General features: G+C 36.5%; 1 protein-coding gene across 4 annotated transcripts in view; it reads left to right on the top strand.

Moving 5' to 3' along the window:
* The window catches only part of ERC2 (ELKS/RAB6-interacting/CAST family member 2), a 400,862-nt gene that overhangs the window by 193,253 nt on the left and 183,632 nt on the right, over positions 1 to 23,977 (top strand). For all 4 annotated transcript variants that reach the window (XR_013775763.1, XR_013775764.1, XR_013775765.1 and 1 more), the window contains one exon: positions 12,384 to 12,544. Coding sequence is in view for 1 of the 4 variants with exons in the window: in XM_079317392.1 (XP_079173518.1) it covers positions 12,384 to 12,544 (161 nt within the window). In the remaining 3 variants the exon portion in view is untranslated. The remainder of the gene's footprint in view (positions 1 to 12,383; positions 12,545 to 23,977) is intronic.

The following is a 23,977-nucleotide window of genomic DNA, read 5'->3' as shown; positions in this document are numbered from 1 at the left end:
TCATAAGTTTCTCAGTATATCATTATGCTTTAAAACCTCCCACTGGCAGCGTCTGGAAGGAAAAAATATCGTGTAAACTATAGAAGACCTAATGGCAGCTTCCTGCCAATGTTCATTCTTGAGTCAACAACGCTCGTTTTTGTTTTTGCTTTTGTGAAAATATGTCACAATCTAGTCTTTCATATGAGTTGGCTATTTTTTTTAGCAGCCTAGTAGAGCATATATCCGTATCTTCTACTTTCCCCTATTTTTTCTCCTTCTCATTCTGTGGTATCTGTGTTTCTGGTCATGCCACCAGTGAGTGCACACATAAATTATACACCTAAAAACACTCATCACTAGGAAATTTATTGCTTCTAATATCTTTCTCATGAACAGTTGTGTTTATTTCTGAGTTGACTTCTCTGGTAAAGACAGCAATGTGCTTAGCTTTGGTTCAGTTCTTTGTTTTTTCAAGACTTTCATTTCAGATATTACAGTGTATATGGGACCATGTGGGATTTTCACCATAAGCCTGTGCTGGGAATAGGAAAATGATTTTAGTTTATAATTACAATGCTGAGTAAAAATAATAGCAGACTGCTGTCCTTATTAACTGTACTACTTCTGTCCTGCTGAAGCAATGGGCAGTACACGTGAGAAGAATATATCCTCCTGACAGGGCATATAATTGGCATTTTTTTCTTTTTCCCTTTGAAATGCTATTCAGAGAAGGCAGGGGCCAGGGAGGAAGATTGCTGTCCTTTCAGATAAGGAACTTGAATCTTCTTTCCTATGTTTAGGAAACCTATGTTATTTGGTTTGGGAAATCTTTTATCTTCTGGACTTCCCTTTGGCAGCTTAATTACTAACTCTGCTTATTTAAAGTGAAGGACAGACCTACAAAAAACACTGTCTTTGAAAAGAAGATGCTCTTCTTTTCTCTTTCTTCAAAAAGCAAACCAAAGCAAACTTCTTTAAGAATTCTATACCAAAATTTTGCCTTTTTGACAATGAAATACAAGCTGATTTGTAGTATTAGAATTTGTAGTATTAGTAGTATTAGTATTTGTAGTATATTTGTAGTATTAGAATAACATAGTCAATAGCAGTTATTATTTATGTTATCTCATTTTAGTGTGCATTTGTAACAGTGAGGGTTACTCTTTTATGATGGCTAATTTTCCCTGCTCTTGAGTTGGGATGTTGTATAACATCACAGTCAGTACCACGACAGATTAAACTATATTCATAATGCAGTACAGTAGGATAACACTTATTCAAACAACTTGTGTCACACCCCATTTGTCCAGGGGACTCAGGGGTTTGTGTTATGAGCAGTCACTGTTGGACAGGAAGACATTGTGCAGCAGGGAAGTTTGGATAACCAGGATCATACTGTGATTATTTAGGCTTTTTGTTGACCATATCCATTATATGTAGAAAGGCTATATATCTTTTTTGTTCATTTATAGAGACCCTCTGTAAGATTATGCTATGAATTTCCAGAACAGATGTTGTACTATAAACCATTACTTTTGATCTTGTCATGAACAGTAGATTTTAGATAAGTGACACCAGCACAAAAAAAAGACCCCAGACTGAAAAAAGCAACTTAAAGCAAGAGAATTGCTGATTTTTACTTTTGAAAAATAATTTACTCATTATAAATAGTATTTCTTAAAGGGAAAAAGAAGTAAACACTTAAGTTTTAAGTGCCAGGCTCTCTTCCTAGATAAAAAAATATTCAAAGCACATCTTATATTTATGCAACATTATTTATCTCAGTATCCCTTATACCAATCAAGAAACATACAAAATCTTTCACTAAAAAATCCCTGCAATTGTCTAAGCTGTGTTGCCTAAATGAGTGGAAATTAGTGAAAGTTCCTATAGTGCTCTCTCTGTGGATATTTTGCTTTGTAGGTGTTTCCTGTGGAGTTCATCTTAGAGAGGGGAAGGAATTTAGATGTCATTTATGTGCATATGTGTGTGCTCACTGAAGTGATTTTGAAGCTCTTATGTTTGCACCAAGAAACTGGAGAAATTAGATATTTGGAAATGGAAATTGGTGGTCTTCCAGGCAATATGGGATCTAAAAGTGCTAAATCCTTTAATAAATAAACCTTGATTCAGACTGGAATGTCTTGGCTTGATCTTAAAGGTGATATTATGAGGGCCTTCTAGCTGTTGACTAGCCTCAAAGATAATTATCTGCACATTCCAATCTTGTTCTGCCATCAGCAGTATCTGAGGCCTAAATGGAACAAATGTTATTTCCACTAGAAATATTTTATATTTAGACTATCCTCATTCCCAAACATTTAAAAAAATATTTGTATCTGATTGGAAATGCAAAGAATAAAAGAAATAGCTATATGACCTGCTTCCAACGGTCCTGTATGCTTAATTTCAGCCATTGTAGGCAGTTTTCTAACTGAAACTGTATGTTGTGAGCACACAGTTGTAGTGTTTGGGTTACTATTTTTGTTGGGCTGTAGTTGAAAGAATAACCTTTTATTTGCTGAATGTTTTGGAGACAATATTTCTTAAAACACATCAATACAATGTAAATTTCACTTAGGGGGTACTGGAGCTAATTGGAGGGACTGAATAGCCCATATGAAATGGAATATATATCAGACATCTTGAAATGAACAGAAAATTTTTTCTAAAAGCTTTAAAAAACTGCCTTAAAAACTGAGAGTTAATACTGAATAGCTGCTTATTTAATCCATGATAGCTAAGATCTTTTGGGTTTGTATTCCAAGTTCTGCTTGAACAAGTGAAATATAAATGTGATTTCCTTAAGGACTGCTGGGTATTGCAGAAACTTCTGTAATTAAGTTTTTCTGTAGGACAAAGTCCTGTACAAAGTTGGAAAAAAAAGGAAGCATTAGTTTATAAATACAGTTTAAATATGTATGTTTGCAAACACACTCTAATATAGTTTTAATGTATCCTGACTTGTGGGATTGTGTGTTCCATGGATAAAGACTCTAGATCTTAAAAAAAATCCTTCAAATGCACAACTTGATGTGTGTGTAGTCATCTCTGTTCTCCAAAACCAAGCCTGCCTTTGGAAGAGAGAGGGAGATGTAAAAATAATAAAATATATGTCCCCTGAGAGTTATTACACAGAATATAAGCAGTGACAAGAGAGTTAGTTTACAGGCAAGGTCAAGCAGATCCAAAATAAAGTTCTCATCAAGGCCAGTTTAATCCTCCCATCTGTAAGTTTTGTAAGTCCTGCCACTTAACTTGTGGTCTGAATTCCCATATATTTTGCCTCCAAACAGAGTGAATAATATCAACTGGTAGATCTGTATGCTTTCTGTTTATACTCTCCTGAATGTTGCCTCATGTGGGAAGAGACTTGAGAGACTTAAAAGGAAAACAAAACTTTTAGATGAGGAATAAAAGGCAGCTTATGTTAGTTAAAGATTCTGTGACTACTTTTCCTTTCTTCATATGGTGAGAAATGCTATTATTCTCATCAAATTTTGTCTAATATATTTTGCCTATAAAATACATAGCTGTGCAAAACTTATATTTTTATATAAACCTAACTTATCAAGCCCATTACTTTGGTATCTAAATAATGCCCATACAAGAGAGTTAAAATAGGAAAACCTTTAGTAAATTCCACAGAGGGATTATTATGGTTCAGGCCAAGGCTTTAGAGCATAATTTCTCTTGGATTTCTTCTTTTTAACTGATTCATAATTTATCTCTACAGAAAAATTCTTCATAAACAAGATTCTTGCATCTTATGAGACTGCCTTTCATAATATTTCCCTTTGTAATGTAATGTAAAGTGCAATTTAGGAAGCACAAATGCTCAACCTAAATACTGATAACTGCTCTTCATTATTTAGCACGTGGCAAAAAAAATGCTTATAATTACTGAGTGAGAAAAGCTGCCTTGCCCAAGGTTTGAGTGTATAACCCACTGACAGGCTGAGCAACAACTGCTTCATGAGATGTGGGAAATCAACATAGGGAAGATCTGTTGGAATATTTCCACTTTCAGAGAGGGAAGTACCATTATCTCCTCCTCTTTCTAATATTTTTATGAACCTAGTAGATCCTATGGAAGAGCCCAGTAATAAGGTGAAGATGTGTGAGACAAACAAACAGTTTAGGTTTTGCAACACTGAGTTGTAGTATTTGCATCTTTATACTTGTTCCAAATTCTAACAAACTGATGTGACAGAATTGAAATATTTGTTTTCTTTGTAGACGAAGCAAAGGTTTAAGTGCTAGTTCTTTTTCTTCACTGAGATATACCACTGAAATTTGTTTTGCTTTAGTAATTGACAGTGTGGCTTTGTTGCTTGGAAAAGTGCAAGTTCTATAATTCAGCATCTTTGTTTTTCCCAAAAATGTGAACTACTGCTCAATTTCCCAAAGAGATGGAGATGAATTTTTTAGGAGCTAACCTGGTATAAAACCATTGTTCTGAAGTCTTTTACTTCCTTTTCATTCAAATAGTTATGGAGAAAAAATGTTCAGTTTTGGTAGGATGGTATTTCTTGGGCTATCTCCTACATTCATCAGGGTTCTCTCCCCCACCTGATTTTCTTCTGCCTCCTCCATAATCACAGCAAACCATTCATACAGAGGTTCTTTTCTGCATGGTGTGTGTAGAGCTGTGCACTCTGTCTCTCTGCAGCACTGGTGTGGCTGTGCAGTTGTGCAAGGACCTGCTCAGCTGCTGCAGTGCCCTGCAGGTGCCCAGGGCTCTGCTCCTGCCCTTGGCTTTTGCCAGTGCTGCTTCCAGGGCCAGCTGAGCCTGTGCCACCAGCTCCCATCTGGCTCCTTTTCACACAAGTCCTATTTCCTGGGCTGGTGAATTCAGCTGCCCTGGAACCTGCCTTCCCCCAGCAGGAGTTTCTGCCTGCCCTGTTGGGAGGCACTGTGATCAGAAGTGATGCCCCAGTGGGGTTATTCCTGTGCAGGGGCTGTGGGGACACTCATGGACAGAGCTACATTTGAGCAAGATTTCTCTTTATGCTCTGAAAATTTGACATGCTGATTGTGAACTGCCTTCATGGAGGAATTCCTGTTGGCAAATTCTGTGTTGATATTTTTGCCCCATCATGTGATTGTTCCTAGCTTATCATGTGTTAATAATGGAGTCCAGTTGTCAGACATTTTGTTGTCCCCCTCAGGCCTCCCTGACTGTCCCAAGGGTTGCCCTACCCTGGACAGCCTCATAAGCACTTCAGTTCTGTTCCTCTTGACTGGTCTCTTCCTGAAGTGGCTCTCCAAAGCTGCTTTTCATTGCTTTATTTTTAATTATTGTATTACCCTATTAGTAAACTTGTGTTCTTTCTGTATCTGAGACAATTAAATTAGTCCACTGTTGGTAGTTCTGCTCCATGTGTTCTCCAATACATTCCCCACGGCTGTGAATAAATTTGAGTCAGGTTGGAACCATCAATTGCAAGCATTAAAATTTTCTTATTAAGAGTGATCTGTAACTGGGTGTGCCAGAGCTGAAACTTGGCTCTTTCATGACAGACATACTTGACTCAAAGTATTTGATATAGTTTATATTGCACTATATACAAAAGGAGATAATTTTAGTTTTAAAGGAGATAAGTGTGTCCATTCCACTGACTTCTTGATGTTTGCCAAGCCGAATATTACAATATTAATATTGTAATATTAATAACAATACAAATATTAAAATATTACATAAATAACTTTATAGTAAAAATACCCTAGAATTAAGTCAACAGGGCAATATGATCTGTATTAAGAGCACAGATGTGTCTTCCTTGGGCATTCAGTACTCACATGAACTGTTAAAAGCACAGAACTTATAAAGATGGCATTAAATTTTTATTGATGCAGAAGCTATGTCTTCCAGTCAGTTACATGAATCTTAATATTGCTGCCCATTTATATTTATTGTGTCAAACTTTGTTAGGAAATGTTTTTTTCTGAGATTCCTCACATAAAATTATCCGAGTCTTTTCATACAATCACATTTTTAATTTAATGTCTTACTTGATAATTACCAATATATGAGCACAATCCATGGTTTGAAAAACCTCTTACATAAACTACCTCTGTGCAGTAAGACTCTATGCACACCATGTGAATCCCTGCTGTGTTTGGATACATTCTAAGGAAACATTTCTAACTTTAATAATATATTGGGATTATGGATTAAAAGCAGTGGAGAAATAGCTTTGTGCAGTGTAACCTCACAAGCATGCTGAGAATCAGCTTTTGGCAAGAAAACTCCCAGTTTGCCCTCTCTCCCAGAAGCTGACCTGGTGGATGAAATAGTAGATGTGTGCATGATTCTAGGCATGCCTTCTCCAAAGATCAACATTTGTACACACTTTAGTCACCTTTTATACGCAGTGCTATTGACATTAACCAGGGAGGCTGCTCTGACAGCCTGGGCTTTAACACCAGCTAAAGAGTTGCTCTGCTCTGCCTGCATGGTTTATCTGAAAGGACTCAGCACCAAAATCACACAGCCTAATTGTTTTCAGCCCATAAGGGTTCTCTTCCAGATACAACAGCCTGTAGGACAACTGAGTGTCCTACTGAAATCAGCATGTGCTCAATAGTCAACTCAATTTACTTCACTTTTATTCTTCTGAAAACATTAGATTGAGCTCTGTAATTTATCAATACATGATTCAAATTTGCTTTCACTTGCATAACTGTAAAACATTTTTCATGCTACCTTTGTAATTAGGTTTGGACAGTAGCATACAAGTGTAAGAGAAGAGCTACAGCTACAGCTGATTAAAAAGATCATAGACTTGCTCAGTTGATGCTCAGTGGAAAAGGGGAGAAAATTCACAAGACTTGTCAATGAAATAACTTCAGAGGAAGCATCATTTTTGTTTGTATTTGAGAATAGCTTTTGTTTTCACCCGTCTAGGAACCACTTGAGTACAGTTCCCAGAACTTTCTTGCAAAATCTTAAATTAGCTTAATAAAGACCACAGAATTAGTAATCCTTTCATTTAGGATATCTATTTATTTTAGCTATGGGGATCCACTAAATTCCAGAATAATTCTATACAGAGATGGACATATGTCTCTGTCATAACACTGGTTAAATAAATTAATATGACTGGTAACTACCTTGTGGCAGCCAGCAAGGAAATACTAAGGAAACCAAAGAACCTTCTCTCCCTGACTGTGGTCCCTGCAGGTCTGGATGGGAAATGTGTGCCCTCTTTCTGCCATGTCTCTTTTTTTATCTGAATGAAGTGAAACACAATTACAACCCTAAAATATTCTTAACATAGCTCTTAGCAAGAGGATTAAAATACTTTAAATCCCACTTTTGGTAATGAAGTAATCTCAGTAAGATTTTTGATGTCAGATTCTGCAGCATGGCATCCCATTTGATAATTGTGCTGTTGTGTTCCTAAGGACATGGCCCTTCCCAGGGCTGCTTCAGTGCTTCTGGTGCTTTGTGTTGAGCTGCCACTGCATTGCTGGCTGATGTCACTGGGCCCTATGTATCTCATCTTATGAGTTGAAAAATCCACCTGTAATTTATAAATACTGCTTAATATTCTGTCAAATCCTTCACGTATGATGTTTATTTTAAAGCTTTTATGCATTCTGCAGTGTGGTGAATTTTCTCTGACAATTTCCAAAGTTGTGAGACACAACATGTGTCTAATTTCTTTGTTTGGAAAGGTTTGGGAGCATCAGCCTCCATGACTGCATTGGTTTTGTTAGACCTGTTTCCTGGGTTTCAGAACTGTGATGGAAGTCAGAGGTGAGGAATTTGTCTGTGGGTGACAAATGGGATGGGAAGAGAGTAGAGGGGAGGATGACAAAGAATTTATTTCCATGTCTTGCAAAGCTCAGGATGACACTCTGCTATGTCTGTTTGCTTTTGTGAAAAACACCTTTGTAATAAAACTGTTGAGGCAGTTGCACCCTGGAGAAATTTGCACTAGAAACAGGGAGAAACAAGGTATTTACTAACCATATTGCAGGACAGCACTGGCAATTTTAAAAGCAGTAGGTCCACCTGGCTGGTACTGGCCCTCCTGTAGGTATGTAATAGAATTAGCCATGAAATAAAGTGGCTCCTGCAGGGCCAGCAGCTGCTGGCACAGGACCCTGGCACTCCTGGCACTCACCCTTGCTGTGTTGAGGCACAGGCAATGCCAAAGGCTGAGCTCTCCAGAGCTGGTAGGTGGATATTTGGTGTGGAAAAATTCTGCCTTTTATCTGTTGTCCCTCATTTCTGTGAATGTGTTTTCTATGCCCTCTTAGTCCAGTGATAGAATAAATTTGTTGGAAAGCCACAAAGAGAAAGCTTGAGGATTATAGTCTTTCCTTTTTTGCAACCTCATGCTTAATCTTGGGGGAAAACCCCTGAATATTATTTTTATTAAATTAATCTTCACAGAGCTGGAGATAACTGAAATTTATGTAGTGTGTAACTTGGAGTAGAGAAAAAAAGGCATTTCCTTAGGAAATGGGGAAAAAAACCCCTTTCAAAACAACTGGATGGATTATTACACTGAATGACTTATTATCAAAATGCATCCAGCTTTATTGAATGAATGTAATGGTTAATATTTCAATATTAAAGTAAAAGATTCTCTAAGTAGATGGATTTCTTTATTTCCTTTTTACTATGTAAAATTCATAATTGATCTTTGTGCTAACACAAGATTAGGTTTTAAAATAAAATAGGTATGAAATTTTTGTATAGCTACTGATACTTGAAAAGTCAGGGAAATCCAAAACTCTTGTGTTTATCACCAATATTGTTGCCAAAATGAAGCGCCAACCCTTTAAAGGTAGTAGAACTAACCATGCTAACCTTGACTGCTGGAATGTTGCCAGCTCTTTGTCATCCTGCAGAAATATATATTGTGCTTGAACTGAGAAAACATGCAATGGTCCCTCCCCCTCTTCATTCCCACAAACTGGAACAGTATTGTGTTAGCCTGAGTGGAGCTGAGCCGAATCCAATCTGGAATTAAGAATGCTCCAGGGCATTTTTAATAAACTGTCATTCATTTGAACTCTAACCTCCTTTAATTTGCAGAATCTGGTAGCACAGATGTATTCTTCAGCCACATTCATTTCTTTTCCTTTTCTTATCTTGGTGTGAAGCACTGCTGATAGCACTTAAAAATGTGAAGCTGCAGACAGAGTAGAAAATGTTCATTGAAAATAGTCTCAAAAGTAAAAAACAATTACTGTAGTTTAATTTGCTGGGTTTCTGCCATTCTGAAATGTAAACTTAATTCTAGTGCAGATTTTAATAAAATACTCCAAGTGCTAAGGTCTGTTAAGTTCTTTCTGAATGTATAAAAAAAAAAAGGCTTTTATTACAAAATGTGAAGGATAAAATGAGGCCATTGTCCTGCAAAAGGGAAGAAAATGCAGCTAATAACATGTTCAGGGTATAGAATACTCCTGAGCTAAGTGCATTCACTGAGATTCTCACCATAAACTCTTTAAAAACTTGTATTGCTGGGAATTCAAAACGTGCAGGGTTTGTGATTAGGAGCCTTTACACTGAGTGATAGGGCTGGGAATAGGGAGCAGCTTCCAGGTGGTAACTACCCCCAGCACCTCTGCCCCTGCCAGGTGATGCTGCTGGGCTGGGGCAGGGATTGCCCAAAACCAGGATTTTCATCTATAATACTGCCTCCAGTGGTTAATTTTCCATTGTAACACATCTGCTACAGCTGGACAATTAACATGGTGAAAGGATTGTTTGTGCAACTTCAACATTCACAAGGTTGCATTTGATAGGAGTTGATTTAAAAAAAAAAAAAAATCAGTTCCTTGTGCACATGCCTGCCAGTTCAATTCAGCTGTAGGTGTTGGTAGGACAGTTAGCTAGGAGAATGTGCAACCATGAACTTGGGTCATGTTCAAAATATGAAGGAAGAACTAGCTGGCAAATACTGTGTTGAAAGTGTAAATGAAAATAAAACTTCCAAGTCAACACGTGTTAACGATTTGTGGTTTGAAAAAGTTTTCATATTTAAGTTTTAAAAGTTCTTTTCTCTTCTCTTTTAAACTTTGATCTCTTTTGTCTGGTAATGTAAGAGTATGTTATTAATAGACACTTACAAATCCACAGCTTTGTTTTCCACAACTCTTAAATTTTCTTAAATGTTTTGAAATGTAAATTATGTGATATATGTGATATGAACTTGGGTGAGGATGCAGTCAATCATCAGGTTGGGTACCAAACTGAGAACATGGAAAGGGAGCAGAATGATACCAAAATATACAGAAGTGCAAGAATTTTGCTTTTTTATATTCTCATTTGCCCAACAAATCTGCAAGTGGGGAGTGTCTTGGTGTTTAAAGATACTGTCTTAAAGTTTGGAGTCTGTATGAATTAATGACCTGTAACTTCTGATCCTTACTACAGTTTCCATTAGGATATGTAGTCTGGAATTAAGTGATAGAGTGGATGCTCAGCAGAAACTAGATGTAGGTTTTAAAAGGTACAGGGAAAAGCCTAAGAAATAATCCAGAAAACAGAAATATCATATGTTTTAATAGTTGAGTCTTGTCGTTGGAGACAGCATGAGTTTATGTTCTTGCACTAAAGCAGAAGACGAAGTACCTGGTGTTACATTAGAAATTGAATCTGTTTTTAAAGAAATATGATCTAACTCTTTCCTTTTGGCCTGTTAATTCTTTTTTCTTCATGGGATTTAAGTGCAAATCCAGCTTTTTTATTTCTTTATTTCCCTTAAGTATGTGTTCTCTTTGTTGCTTCTATTAAGAACTTTCACTAGACAGTCATTTTACAAAGATATCTCCAGTTATCATCATTCTTCATGATTTCTTTAGTGGAATCTTACATCTGCAGAGACTCACGAGTTGCACTCCTTGCTATTTCATTGATATCACCTTTACACTGCTTTTACTTTCTGAGTAGAAGATTGAACATTAGTAATTTCAATACTATTGGTAATTCTGATCTGCATGCATGAAATACAGCTTCTAATGCACTGCAGGGTATCTTTGATCTTATTAGAGTGTTTATGTAAATGGTGTGCAAGGAGTAATCAGTGTATCATTGGCACACAGGCTGTGACTCCTCATTACAGTTCATGACAACTCATTTATTTGTATCATTTATTGAACTTTATATATAGAAGTCTGTGTATATTGGAATTGAAGCTAAAATGTGGCTTATAAGCACTGATTGCCTGCTAGGAGACTTTAGAGAACAAAGTTTGGGAGAGGTAGCCACACTGATGATATGAGCACTGTGGAATTTGGTCAAACTTTTCAATTCACAGCAAAAGTGGACTCTTTTCAATGCTTTGCATAATATGGATGAATATATCCTCTTTCCATTTATTTTATTTCATTCAGAAGTTCTTCCTGAAGTCTTTTCTAGTTTAAAAAATAGCAATATTTGGACAAACAAGATGAGAAAGAACATAGGAAATAGGACATTTGATTATTCAAATCTTTGTCTCCCTAAAAAAAATCCATTCCATGGTATGTGGAGTATGATTTGAAGAGGGGGAAATCCCACTGGAATGGTGGTTACTGGAGGCCATTCACATAAAATGATTCATCCCACAAGTAAAGCTGCTGCTGCCAGACAGGTGTCATTGTAAAAACTACATTCTTTAGTGGGTACTTCAAATTTCTCCATGACATTTCTTCATGCTAAGGAGAATCACAACTTTCCTACACTCCATACTTCAGAGATTCTCACAGTTATCAGGAGGAAAATTACTTGCTTTACAGATGTTCAAAGTTCAGGATGATAGAATAATTTGATTAGAAGGAGCCACTAGTGGCAATGCAATATAAACTGCTACTCAAAGCAGGAATAACTTCAAAGTTGGATCAGATTGTCCAGGCTTCGTTCAGTCAAAATCTTAAAATACTCAAGGACTGGGGAGTTTACAATTTTCCTGGGTAACTTGTTTTGCAAAGGTGTACATTTTTAATGAGAAATGTTGTCTTTTCATGAACACTTTAATATTAGAACATGCTTCTATAGCTGCATTTAAAATTTCTGAAATTACTTCTATGATGAGTTACTACCACCCTGAATTTAAATAATAGAAATGGTGCAGGACATATTTATAAATGGTATCTGTGTATGGTGGCTGTGGCCCAGGTTAAATAGGTTTCTGATGACCTGTGTTAGTTCTATTTAGTATAAATATTTTTTATTACCAATGGATTCATGGAGACTTTCAGGGTTTGGTTTTTTTGTTTTGTTTTTGGGCTTTGAAACACCACTGTTATTTTTAAAACAGTTATTATAGGAAGAGATTTGAACAGCCATTTACAGAAAATAATTCCTTTAGTGTGTTTCCCGCATCCTGTATTTATATGGATTGAATATTTTCTTGTTGCAAAGAATATGGAGTTGAAAATGTCCTCTCTCTTAGGTAGAAGAGCTGATGAATGCACTGGAAAAGACTAGACAAGAATTAGATTCTACCAAAGCCCGACTTGCCTCAACACAGCAATCTTTGGCTGAGAAAGAAGCACATCTGGCTAACCTGAGAATAGAGCGAAGGAAACAGCTGGAAGAAATTCTAGAAATGAAGTAAGTACCTTGATTTCTCTAATTTCTAGGGAAAGAAAAGAAAATACTTTTTCTGTAGGAGAAACTTTTGATGGGTTTCTTTGGGTGCTATTTTTATTTTTTTTTCTTCATATATTTAAGTCTGAATCAAAGGACATAAAGTCTTAAAAGCACAGAAGTGTGAAAGTCTTCATTTTAGAAGTACTAAACATCTTTTGTAAGTTGTCCTTTGTTGCATGCAAATAAAATATCAGCACTGTATAACTTCTATGAGAAACTGAGAATCTAAAGCCCCATCTCTCAGTGGGAATGCAATGCTGGACTCTCTGCCAGTGTCACATTCAAGGGAAGGGAGTTACCAGCTTTCTGTTGATGATGCAAAACTTATTGCTTTGAGTTGGTTAAAGCCATCCCCAAACTAACAAAACAGTTTTTGCATGCACTTTATCATCACTGTGTATATGTGTTCAGAAAGAAGAAGGAAGAGAGGCATAGAATTTAAATCTAACTTCCTCCATGCAAAGAAAAGTAAATATCTGTAATTATGGGGCATTAAAGCTCTGGCATGATCTCTAAAGTTGACAAAAAGGGTGAACCTGCTATGACTTGGCTAGGCTGGTAATTGTGTAGTTTATATTCAACAAAGAAAATTCACTGTTGTAGTTTTGAAACAGTTTTTTTGAGGGAGGAAGCCATATATAACTTCAGGTCAATTGTTATAGTTATCCTTGCATTTTAAAGGAAGGGAAATAATCAGATAAATGGATTTCATAAAGTTTTGCAAATTTTGCAATTGCATACTGGAATAAGTGAAGCAAAGTTTATAAAACTGCTGAATTATGACAAAATACTTGATATTGTTTTTTGAAAAATGAACAAGATATTCTCACAAACAGATTTTAGATGTTAGCTAGGACCCAGACATCTGGAGACAGAATAATGATAATTCTTTGTTGTAATAATATATTAAAAATGGTGTTTTATCTCTGGCATTTAAAGGTAATTTATTAATTTGAAGCATTTACCGTAATTTCTATTTATAATTTTATAAATTAAATATTGAGTGATTACATTTTTGCTACAAATTTCCAGTTAAATAGGCATGAAGTGTGTGTTTAAGAACATTCATGATGATTTCCTATGCTTATATTATGTTCAAGTTCCAACCATAACTCTGCATTCTAGGCCCATCTGGCTGTCATTGTCAAGATCCATCTTAATTTACTGGCCACAATCAATTGTCAGTTTTAGATAATTTCTTCAATTGTCATTACTTGTTCCCATATAAATTTGGTTATTTGTGGAAGTTTTGAATAAAAATGGATAGCAACCTAATCTTATTCATATCTGGTTGGTCTTTTTGAACTAGAAACAAGGTAAGTACCCATTAAATGAAAGTTAATCTGATAAAATCAACTCTTTTTTAATTTAATGATAATTTATGAAAAAATAAGTTTTATTTTAAAGCTTTTAAAAATATAAGTTTGAAGAAGGAGTCGCATTTGCATGTTAATTTCTGAATATGTGTTTTTTTTCAAAATGTCTATTAAAAATATTACTATATTAGTTCTGGAGGAAATATTTTTGTTATGGTCATATTATTGTAGCAGTGCACACATAACTCATAGTGACATTAATGGAAGTTATGCATACATGTTAACAGTAAAATGCAGCATGTGTTCAAATCCATCATTTTGTCTTATTGTCTTGTTGCTTTGTGCTCTTTCTATCTCTGAGCATAAAACAAAAATCAATGCACTTTTTTATTTTTAGTAAGTGATACTTCAAAAAAATTCTCTATTGAATGGTGTGACAGAAGCCATGGTAATGCTTTTTAAATAATGTATTTATCATCCATAGAAATATTTCAGTTGGCCTGAGCTTTAAATATGGTAGTTAGAAATATATCCTAAGACTTCTTTTTCCAGACATTGTTTTTGTTTTCTGAGAGTCCACAAGTAGGAGCAGAACCTCCTGAGAGTTTCACAAGGCTTGCCTAGAAAAGCTTATTCATTTTGTAACATGAAGAGCTTGAGGGCAGGAGAAGTTTCAGCACTGTGATGTGGTGGAGATTTGTCAGATGTTTCAGAAATGCCATATTTGTTCAGCATACTTTCATGACCACAATGCTTTCATACAGATCTCCTTTCCTGTGTGGTGGTTCCTTCCAAAACTCATAAACCTGCTTGTAACAAAATTAGGTAGCTGTATAGATAGATGAATGAGTATTTATATAATATTAAAATTGCCTTATATATATATATATGTGAAATAAATGCCTGCCCTCATGGAAAGTGGGTTTTGCTCCATGGGACAGATCATCTTTTTAGAAATGGTCAAAATTATTTTCCCTTTGGAAGATATAAAGTTTGACCTGGAGAGCCAAAAGTCATAAAAGAAAGTCTAATGGCATGTGGTGGGAAAGGTATAAAAATGATTGTCACTCTTTTTGTAAGTTCAAGTTTTAAACTGTATGTTTTTTATCTTCAACTGCAACCTCTTAAAGTTAAAAAGGAAACACAAAACTCCAACACCCAAGCTCTCCCTGAACTTAGTTATCAAAAATTAGTGTTTTCTTGGTTGAAAATCTTTAAGTTAATTTTCTGTGATGTTTACTCTACTTATTGTTTAAATACAAGGTTAGAAAATATTTCATTGTAGTTTGCATTAATTTGATAATCTTTCAGTGACTTAGTTACGTGTGGCAAACACTGCACTTAATGAGTGGCCATGTGATTAATCCCCCAAAATACCAAACTTCATGTTTTGACCTGAAGATCTGACAAGTTTTAATTTTTGAGATTTAGTTGTTAATTACTGAGTGTTTCCTCTGTTAACTCAGCATACTCAATGCTCTGAAGGTTTCAGAATTCTTGCCAAGAATTTGAAAGGCAATTTCCTTGCCTTTAATAGAGTTCATGCCATCACCTGTGGGTATTGCTAAATCAGTTTTGTTGTAATTGACTGTGCCCTGAAATTCACTGCAAATTTCCAGAAGAAAATATATTTTCCCTTATGTGAAATAAATCAGATGATTAGTAATGAAGCATTAAAGATCTCATAAGAAAAGCCCAGCTACTAGTTATTTTATTCAGTAACAAAAATAGAACTTTACTGTGCTGTCCAAAAAACATATTTTAAGTTTGATTTTGCCGTAAACTTTCTTACAGTGACAGCATAAAATTAAACATCCCTTCCTTTATAATAAAGTAATAATAAAATAATAGTGCTTTTTTTCCCCCCAGCAGATTTATTCATTTAACAGCACCTGTGTACAATCAGGGATGAAATAATTGTGGAAGAAGGGGATAAAATATTTTTTTCCACCAAGCATTTAGTCCCAGCAGCTGGCACTCTGCGCAAAGTGCTGAACCCAGAGCGCCCTTTGCCTGTTGGGTCAGTGGTTCAGCTGCTCTGCCAGCCAAGGAGGGGACACTTGGTTTGGGACACTTGGTTTGCCACTAGATGCCAGTCTTGGGTGCAGGACCTTGGTTTGAGATGAGCAGCTCCAGGGTGAGGAGGGAGCTTGTCCTGGTGGGAGGAGAATGTGCTTTGTCCCCTTGTCTGTCACCTGCTCTGGCTGCCCTCCTGCCTTGGGCAGCAAGAGCTGCCATGGGGAAGCATACAAATGTCCTCCAGTGGACTTTGCAGCAGATTGCAGGGATGAAGAGGGACTATGAATGGATTTTGGAAGTCAGTGGGTCACAGCCTAAGGGAAACCCTGTGTAAAATGGAAAACTAAAGAGTCAGAATTTGTACGGAAGTCAAAATGCTTTATGAAGTACTAGTGGCAGAAGTATAAGAAAGTTTACCATTCATCTGGTTTTCTGTAGACATACCCCTTTTTTCCATCTATAAATTTTACTGGAGTAGAAGTTGGGGATTTCACATCTGTGTAGCAGCTCAGCAGGAGTTTCAGCTCTGACAAGAGCCACTGGATGTGCAGAGAATCTATCTGGTTGTGTTTCCAGCACCTGGACAAATCAGCTCATGTCCCTGCCTTACATTATCCTATTACTATTTCCATCCATCACCATCTGAAGCTGACACCTGGGGAGGGAACTCAACATGTTTGCCTTTATTTATGTCCTAATTGCTCAACCCTAAGAGGTTCTGACACCCACAGGAGAGTGGTTTCTTCCTCATTGCTGTGGATACAGCAATAGTGAAAAGTGCTTCTGAAATCTCTGTGTGAGTAGTAAATCCAGTGCATCTGGAATGTTTCAGAGTAATTATGTATGCAATTCACCTGTTCAGGGCAAGCACAGGCCAGAGGCATGGCACTCATGGACAGGAAAATTCCTGATGAAATTGCAGGGACTCTAGTTCCATGTAGTCATGAAGTTAATTTTTTTATTTTTTATTCTTCCATACAGTATGAAGGATGAGGAAAGGAATATAGGAAGGTAAGAGAAACTGGCAAAGTGATTAAGAGCTGGAACTGATTTTTGAAATGTGTGGAACTCACTTAAAAGTAGTTTACTTAAAAGGATGTTTTCCCTGCAGACCCACCTGCTTTCTGTGTTACAGCCAGGCAGAGCTTTCCTCTGCACCCATCTTTTCCAAAAGGAAAGCAGGAAGGGAAATAATCAGGTCTCTTCCTTACACTGGAACCTGAGGTGTTTCACTAAAATGTGTGGGCAAGGTTACTTAGTTTAGGCTCCTTTTTAAATGCTAGTATAGTATAAAAACTGCCAATACCTTCCTTGGAATAATTCTAGTTCTACAGAATGAGCAGTAGTGGATATATGACATTAAATGAGTCTCTTTCAAGTTTAAACAAACACAAAAAGGCTCACATTTCTTATATTATTAATATAGAAAGAAGAACATTTTATTTCTGCTTTTCCAGCTGTATTTCAGCTTATATTTGGAGAAGGATATCCATGATATTTCTCTTATGTGAATTCTTTAACATGTCTTTACTCAATAGGTTAGATAACAGAATGTGTATAAATAGCTGTAAAGTGTATAAATAACTGTAAAGAAAAAATAGTTTTCAGGAAGAAGTTTACTATTTTTTCATAATTTTATTAGAAAGATTATTTTGACTTGTTTCAGCTGTGGCAACGTATTCTATAAACATGTTCAGATAGCAAGTTGATTATCTCAAAAACTGTACCATTTCAAATGCAGAACACTAGACTGTTTTTTAGTAACCTGTGGACTGCTTCAATTTAATTGTAGGATTCATGCTGGGAGTGTAGAGAGTCATATCCCAAGTTAAATACAAACAAAACAGCAGGATGTTGATACAACTGTGACTTCCATAGGAAGTAGTTAGAATGGTAATGTGGTCTCCTAACTTGGGTGGAAAGCCTCTTGTGGCTGTTTTTGCCCCACAGACCTGTAACACAGCATGCCTTGACTAACATTTTTGACACCAACTTGCAAACACCATAAAGATTAGAGAAGGCCAAATGAAGGCTTTGTTCTCTGCAACAGAAGCTTTCTTGACTAAAATGAAAAGATGTTTTTCTTTTGTAAACAAAGAAGGGGCTCTAAGCAATAAAATGTTTCTCTCTGTGAGAATGGAATGAGTGAGCTGTTAACTTGTCAGTGCTTCTCTTAAAGACACGAGTGTCACCAAGTTCCTATTTATCTGAGAGTCTCCAATATTCAGATACTTTTATTTTATTCTATGAGATTCATAATTGAAATTTCATCAGTGTGGGCAACAAATTTCTTAATTTTGTTCTTTTTAAGGTCAAAATTTAGTTTCAAAATAGGTTTTCACTTGCTATTGAAGGTTAGTAGGATCAGTTTAGGATTTCTACAAACTGTGATATGAGAGGCTGGCTTTAGGCTACTTTGATATCAGTATCTAAGTAAAGGAAGTTGGGTCCTCTCCCACTGTTTCTTGTCCCCTGTAGACAGTGGGGAGGGCAGTAGCAAACTTTTCTAAGTCTTTCCAGGGAGCCAATATCTTTCTATTATGGAAAGGTAGCAGTGCTTGTGTCACAAGAGGCATTGTCTGGAGAAAAACCACTAGTTCAAACATATTCCAGACAATGCATATTATGGTTATAATAACAAACATATTTTTCTGGCCTAAAAACCAAGTCTGGCTTGTTTTCTTCATTTCAGAAGGATTTTTGTCTCTAGTTGTACAAGTGATCTTTCAGGTTCCTTTGATCCACGTGATTTGAGGCACCTGACAGGCCAGAGAATTTGATGGTCACTCCCAGTCTATATCTCAGGAGTGCACTTTGCTTTCCAGTTTTGTTGCCATTGTTCTTTATCCATTCTGGTACTTGCCTCAATAGAACAATTGCAGTCAGTGCTCCAACACATTTTGTATTGCAAATTCTGCAATACTTTTCAGGGATTTAGGGCTTTCCCCAGGACATGAATGGTGGAGAGATCAAGGGGATCCTGCAGCTGCTTTATGAGGGAGATGCTTAAAAGACTTCTGACTCTGGGGAGGGTAAGGCAGGGGGAGGATATGTTTGAAGAAGCAGAAAGGAAGGCATAAACTCAGTGTAGAGTTTGGCCAGATCACTTGCTGAAGTTAATCAGTGATCATTTGGAAGGCAGAAGTGCTGCTTTGTGCAGTGGTTGGTTGGTGACCTGAAACTTGCTTCCACAGAGACATCAGCTGATTCCAAAAGGGGTTAAACAAATTCATAGACAAGGGCTGGCTCTATGGATTTTTTTATACTCTTTGGTTGTTGTTCTTGGCCTTTGTTCCAAAAATTTATCTATCTCTCTAGTATCAGCTCTTTCCTCCCATATTGCTCACTTTCACTGAAACACATTTAGTGATGATTTCTAACTCCCCCCCCCCACCTTTTTTTTAAATAAAAAAATATTTGGTTATATTAAGTCCACTAATAGAATGTGGAAAAATCAATGGCCATACTTTGAATGGCCTTTTGTGCCTTCTGTTGCCATATCGTGTATAAGTGGATTTACAAGGTGATGTAAGTGACAAAATGATTGGTTTAAAGTGCAGGTTATAAGTGAGATATGACAGTTACATGACATTCTCTAGTGATTTAACCACTAAGAAGACAGGCAGGATTAACAGTGTTTCAGGTTTACAGGTGTTTCCAACTGCTTGAAGGATGTGGAGATGCAGAGTATTCCAGCCTTTTGCAATGTGAATGAAAATTTGAAGAAACAATTGCAGTCCAAAATCATTGCCTTTACTTTTTCCATTATTCCCCTTTCCTTTTAAATCAATCTGTTTAAATTAAAAGGCTTTTCTTTTTTTTATGTATGAATATATTAGGGATTAAAATTTTCTAAGGAAGCTTGCTATTTTTATCTGAATTTAAATTACTGAGCAGTTTAGCAATCTTAACTTCTAGATAAAGTGAATATGCTATCTACAATCTAAACATTTTTTGTCTGATTTCTATTGCACAACTTCTTTATTTGCAATGTTAGAAAATATAAGGAATATAAAAGATTGTACCCTGCAATTAGTGATCTAGTTGTGATTTAGCTGTATATACTTTGTTTTAAACTTACCTTAAAAATGCTTCTCTTAGGTAAAAAATTAATGATGGTAAAAAATATTAGGATGGCATTTGTTTTGAAGTTCAGCTAGCATGGGAATGTAGAGCCCTCCACTTCTGATAATGCACTCAAAAGAGCAAATGGCTCAAAAGTCAGAAAGGAAGGAATAGGAGGCTGAAAGTAAAAAAACAAAAACAACAACAACAACAAAAAAATCACAAAAAAAAAGAAAGGAAAAGTTAGGCTTCTGTTTCATGGATTTTTTAAACTGACTGAATTACACCCTTGTCTACTGAAACCCTCTTAGTGTAATTCCCATTGGCCTCCCTGACACCTAGGGCAGCACTGATCAACTGCAGACTCCCATGTTCCTAACCTTGGCCAGCTCAATATGATTCGAGCAGATGTTTCTGCATTTTAAACCTCAAAACATGATGGGTCAGAGTTTTAAGTTTTTTTTTTTTCCTCTTTCAAGTGGCAAATCTTGCATACTTGAGAAGCAGGCCATGCAATTCTATGATAGGAATTATGAGCTGAAGGTGTCCCCAGTGGGATAATGCTGAACTAAATGTAAATGCTGAATGTAAATTCAGGTCTTTGAAGATGGATATCCAAAGGAATTTTAAAGGTATGGATCATTTAAACTGAACAGGTGAATTATTCTTCAATATTGTATAAAAATGCAATATACAAAATGTGCTTAGAAATGCATGTTATCTATTAAAAGGAAAAGGTCTTATAAAGTCAAGACAGAGTCAGAAGCAATCAAACAGGAGCAGTTTTCTTAGCAGCACAAGGGAAAGGTTTGATTAGCTTGCTCTGCCTTCCCATTACTCCTAAAGTGCTGCAAAGTAAACCCACTGTTACCTTCTTCCTTTGCTTCCTTAGTCTCCCCCATGCCCCCAGGAAAACAAGTACTTCTCTCAGTGCTGTGGAAAAACACATCTAAATTCCCATTCCTTAGTTCTGTCGTGTAGTAAGGTGCAAGGTGTGCTTGAAGTCTTGTGCTCTCTTTTCCAAGAGGGTTCACTGATGGTTCACTCATGTGCCTTCTCTTGTGCTTTGTGAGGTGTGAGCTCACAGGGCAGCCCTGCTGCCTGTAAGGCTGTAAGTAAAATTTACTCTTTCATTTAACTCATATAGTGACACCTGTGAAATCCTCCTAGAGGTCTGTACCTCTCTCTTGAAATGAGTAAAAAAATGTGGCTTTTGGAGGAGGAGACACACTTGTGGTGGTGGTTGTGCCCTCCCACTGAGCCATGTCTGGATTACTGATTGTGGCCCTGACAAGACAATACAGTGCCAGGTATAATGGGTTCCCATCCATCATAACTATAATAAACAAGATTATAATAAAAGCATGCATGACATTATGACTGTCAATGCTATCTGAACAACGTGAATATGAAAACATTGCAGCAAAAAGATAATTCTTCAAATAGGATTTGTAAAATATGACACAGCACACAAATATGCTAAAGCAGTACCTTCTCAAGGAACAGCACCTCTCTTTTCAGTGTGTGTTGCTGTTTAGCAGAGACTAACACATCATGAGTTATGTGATAACAGTAGAAATCAGGATGAGCTCATCTCAATTTTCTCTGACTGTGAACAAAGCTGGCTAAGCCCATGCTCTTGTGCAGAGTACCAAGGTATCTCAGCAAAGAAAACCTCTATTTAAGAAAGTACGAGTAAGTCTGTGCTAAGTCCTATAGTCAAGCTGTTTTGTCCAGCACAAACATCCCCTTAAAAGGACACCTTGGAATGCTTCCTTAGGATGAAGTGGCTTCAACTGAATAGACAAACCTTTTCAAGGTGAAACAAAAGCTGGGTGATGGTGCAAACTTACACAGAATGTCTTTAGAGAAAGATTTTGTGGTTGTTGGTAAAGATAAATGTTACTTTTGTAGAGGAGCTTGCATTACTTTAGTCAGAGTACTGTGCTCATTGTGTTACATTTTAGTACTAAGAGTTTTATGGGGGGATGCAATTGAAAGGTTTGATTTTTTTCCCCTCATATTTAATAATTTTCTCAAAACCCTTCCAGTTTCTGTAAATGTGCAGATACTGAAGGGGAAACAGTGATTTATTGGCTTAGATTAGAAATGTAAAACACTTTTTTGTGGTTAAACTCTTCCTGGTTTCTAACCACTCCTACCTCAAACATGTAGTTTATCATTGTTGCATTCAGCTCTGACCAAAATTAGGCCACACAGGACTCTGATGATGACCATATTGCTAAAATCATTCTAGTTGTGATGGATTATTCTTCTCTGCTTCCCCAAAAATTTCTTGCATAATTTGCAAACCAGCTTTCATGATTTTCATCTGCTAGGTGCAACAGTGAAATGTAGATTGATCTGACAGAGACAGTTACTAAAATATTCTATTTTTTTCTTTTTGGTTTCCAAACCTTCTTGCCTTTATTATGGTTAGGGAACAGAGATAGGTACTGAGTAGAAAATGTCAAAGGAAGGGGTTTTTGTGTGAGGGGACTTTGTGGTAGTTATGGTCACCTGTCTGCATGTTATGGCAAACTGCATCCCAGAGGCTGGTTAAGTGCAGCTGATAGGGAGAGCTTTTAAACTAAAAGGAACATTAACCCCACTATAAAAGCCCCAAAATACAAAATTCTGTCATTTTGCTAACTTGTGAATACTTTTTAAGAGCTGGAGAACTTCATCCAGCTCTTGCATGACTACCTTGAGAAGTTTCTGTGTGGTCAGTAAACAAAAGGTGAGCAATTGATGTCTGTGAAGTTTAGAGCAGGAGCTGGTGTTGGGACTATTCAGTAGCAAAAAGCAGGGATTATTATGAAACACCTAAAGAGTAGAAGCCCAAGAAGCAGGGTAGATGATCATCTAACATCCAGCAACCTGATACCCTCTTAGCAGAGTGGAAAATGCTCTGACATTCAGGAGCTTAAAAGAAAAGGCTTTTCACCTAATGAAAAATGATTAAACTTGCAGCAGGCATGAAACAAACTTGACTGCTTTCCAGTTTTGTTTTGGGTGCCCATTACCCTCTGTGCCCACCTGGATTACTTTGTAAGAATTGATAGAAAACTGCTGAAATGAAACCACTGTTCCTGGTTCTTGTGTCTGTGCATCCCACCCAGTACCACTGCTCTCTTATAAAAGTACTACAGGGATCCAATCAGGAAGGAAATTTATGTACAGGATTTTCACAATTCTATTAAGAAATAGAATTTATAATCTTTTCTCTCAGAATAGTCTCCCTTCAACACTTCAATACTGTGATGTTTTGTTTAGTCTAATGTAGGTTTTTTTGGGAGTATCTGGTCTAAAAATGAATCTAATTAACAGATGAGTTTAGGAAGTCCCTCTTGTAATTTAGCAACTAAATGAAAAGGGGATATCAGTATCTGACAACCAAGTTTCACTTAAGGCTAATGTAACTATTACCTCATTAGTACAAGTTTCCACTTTTCAAATAAAACCTTTATTGAATTTAAATATGTATTTGACAAAGGACTAGCTGAACTTATGTGAAATTTGCTTTGTAGAATTACGCTGCCTTTATTGATACTGACTAGCTTTATAAATGTTTATCTTAATTATGTTTTATTGTGATTAAAAAAGATTGCAGATACTCTGCCATTTTTGTAAAGTGAGCTGTTGGAGCTTTTTTTGTTCAAGAGGAGGGAAGGGTATGGAGAATAGTCCAGCTCCAGAGAGGAGGCCCCTCACAGGCCATATGAATCCACTTACATGTAAATTGCTTGTCTATATGAATTAAGGTGAAGGTTATGAAAGAACTGCATTTCTGTGTTTATTGTAGGATTTTTGACAGTCTCTTTCCTCTTTCAAGTAAATTTGGCTTAAGTCCACAGTCAGTACAGTTTTAAGTAAACTCCTCTTTTGTTACATTAACAAGGTTATAACATCACTGAGGCAGATTTCCAGCTGCAGGAATTGAGGCCTGAGCATGCAGACTGAGGGGATAATTAAAACCTTAGGGTGAGTGAGT

The sequence above is a fragment of the Erithacus rubecula genome (assembly GCF_903797595.1).
Source record: "Erithacus rubecula genome assembly, chromosome: 13".
NCBI lineage: Eukaryota > Metazoa > Chordata > Aves > Passeriformes > Muscicapidae > Erithacus > Erithacus rubecula.
The sequence above is the reverse complement of the archived record's forward strand: the minus strand, read 5'-3'. Positions and strand labels throughout refer to the sequence as shown.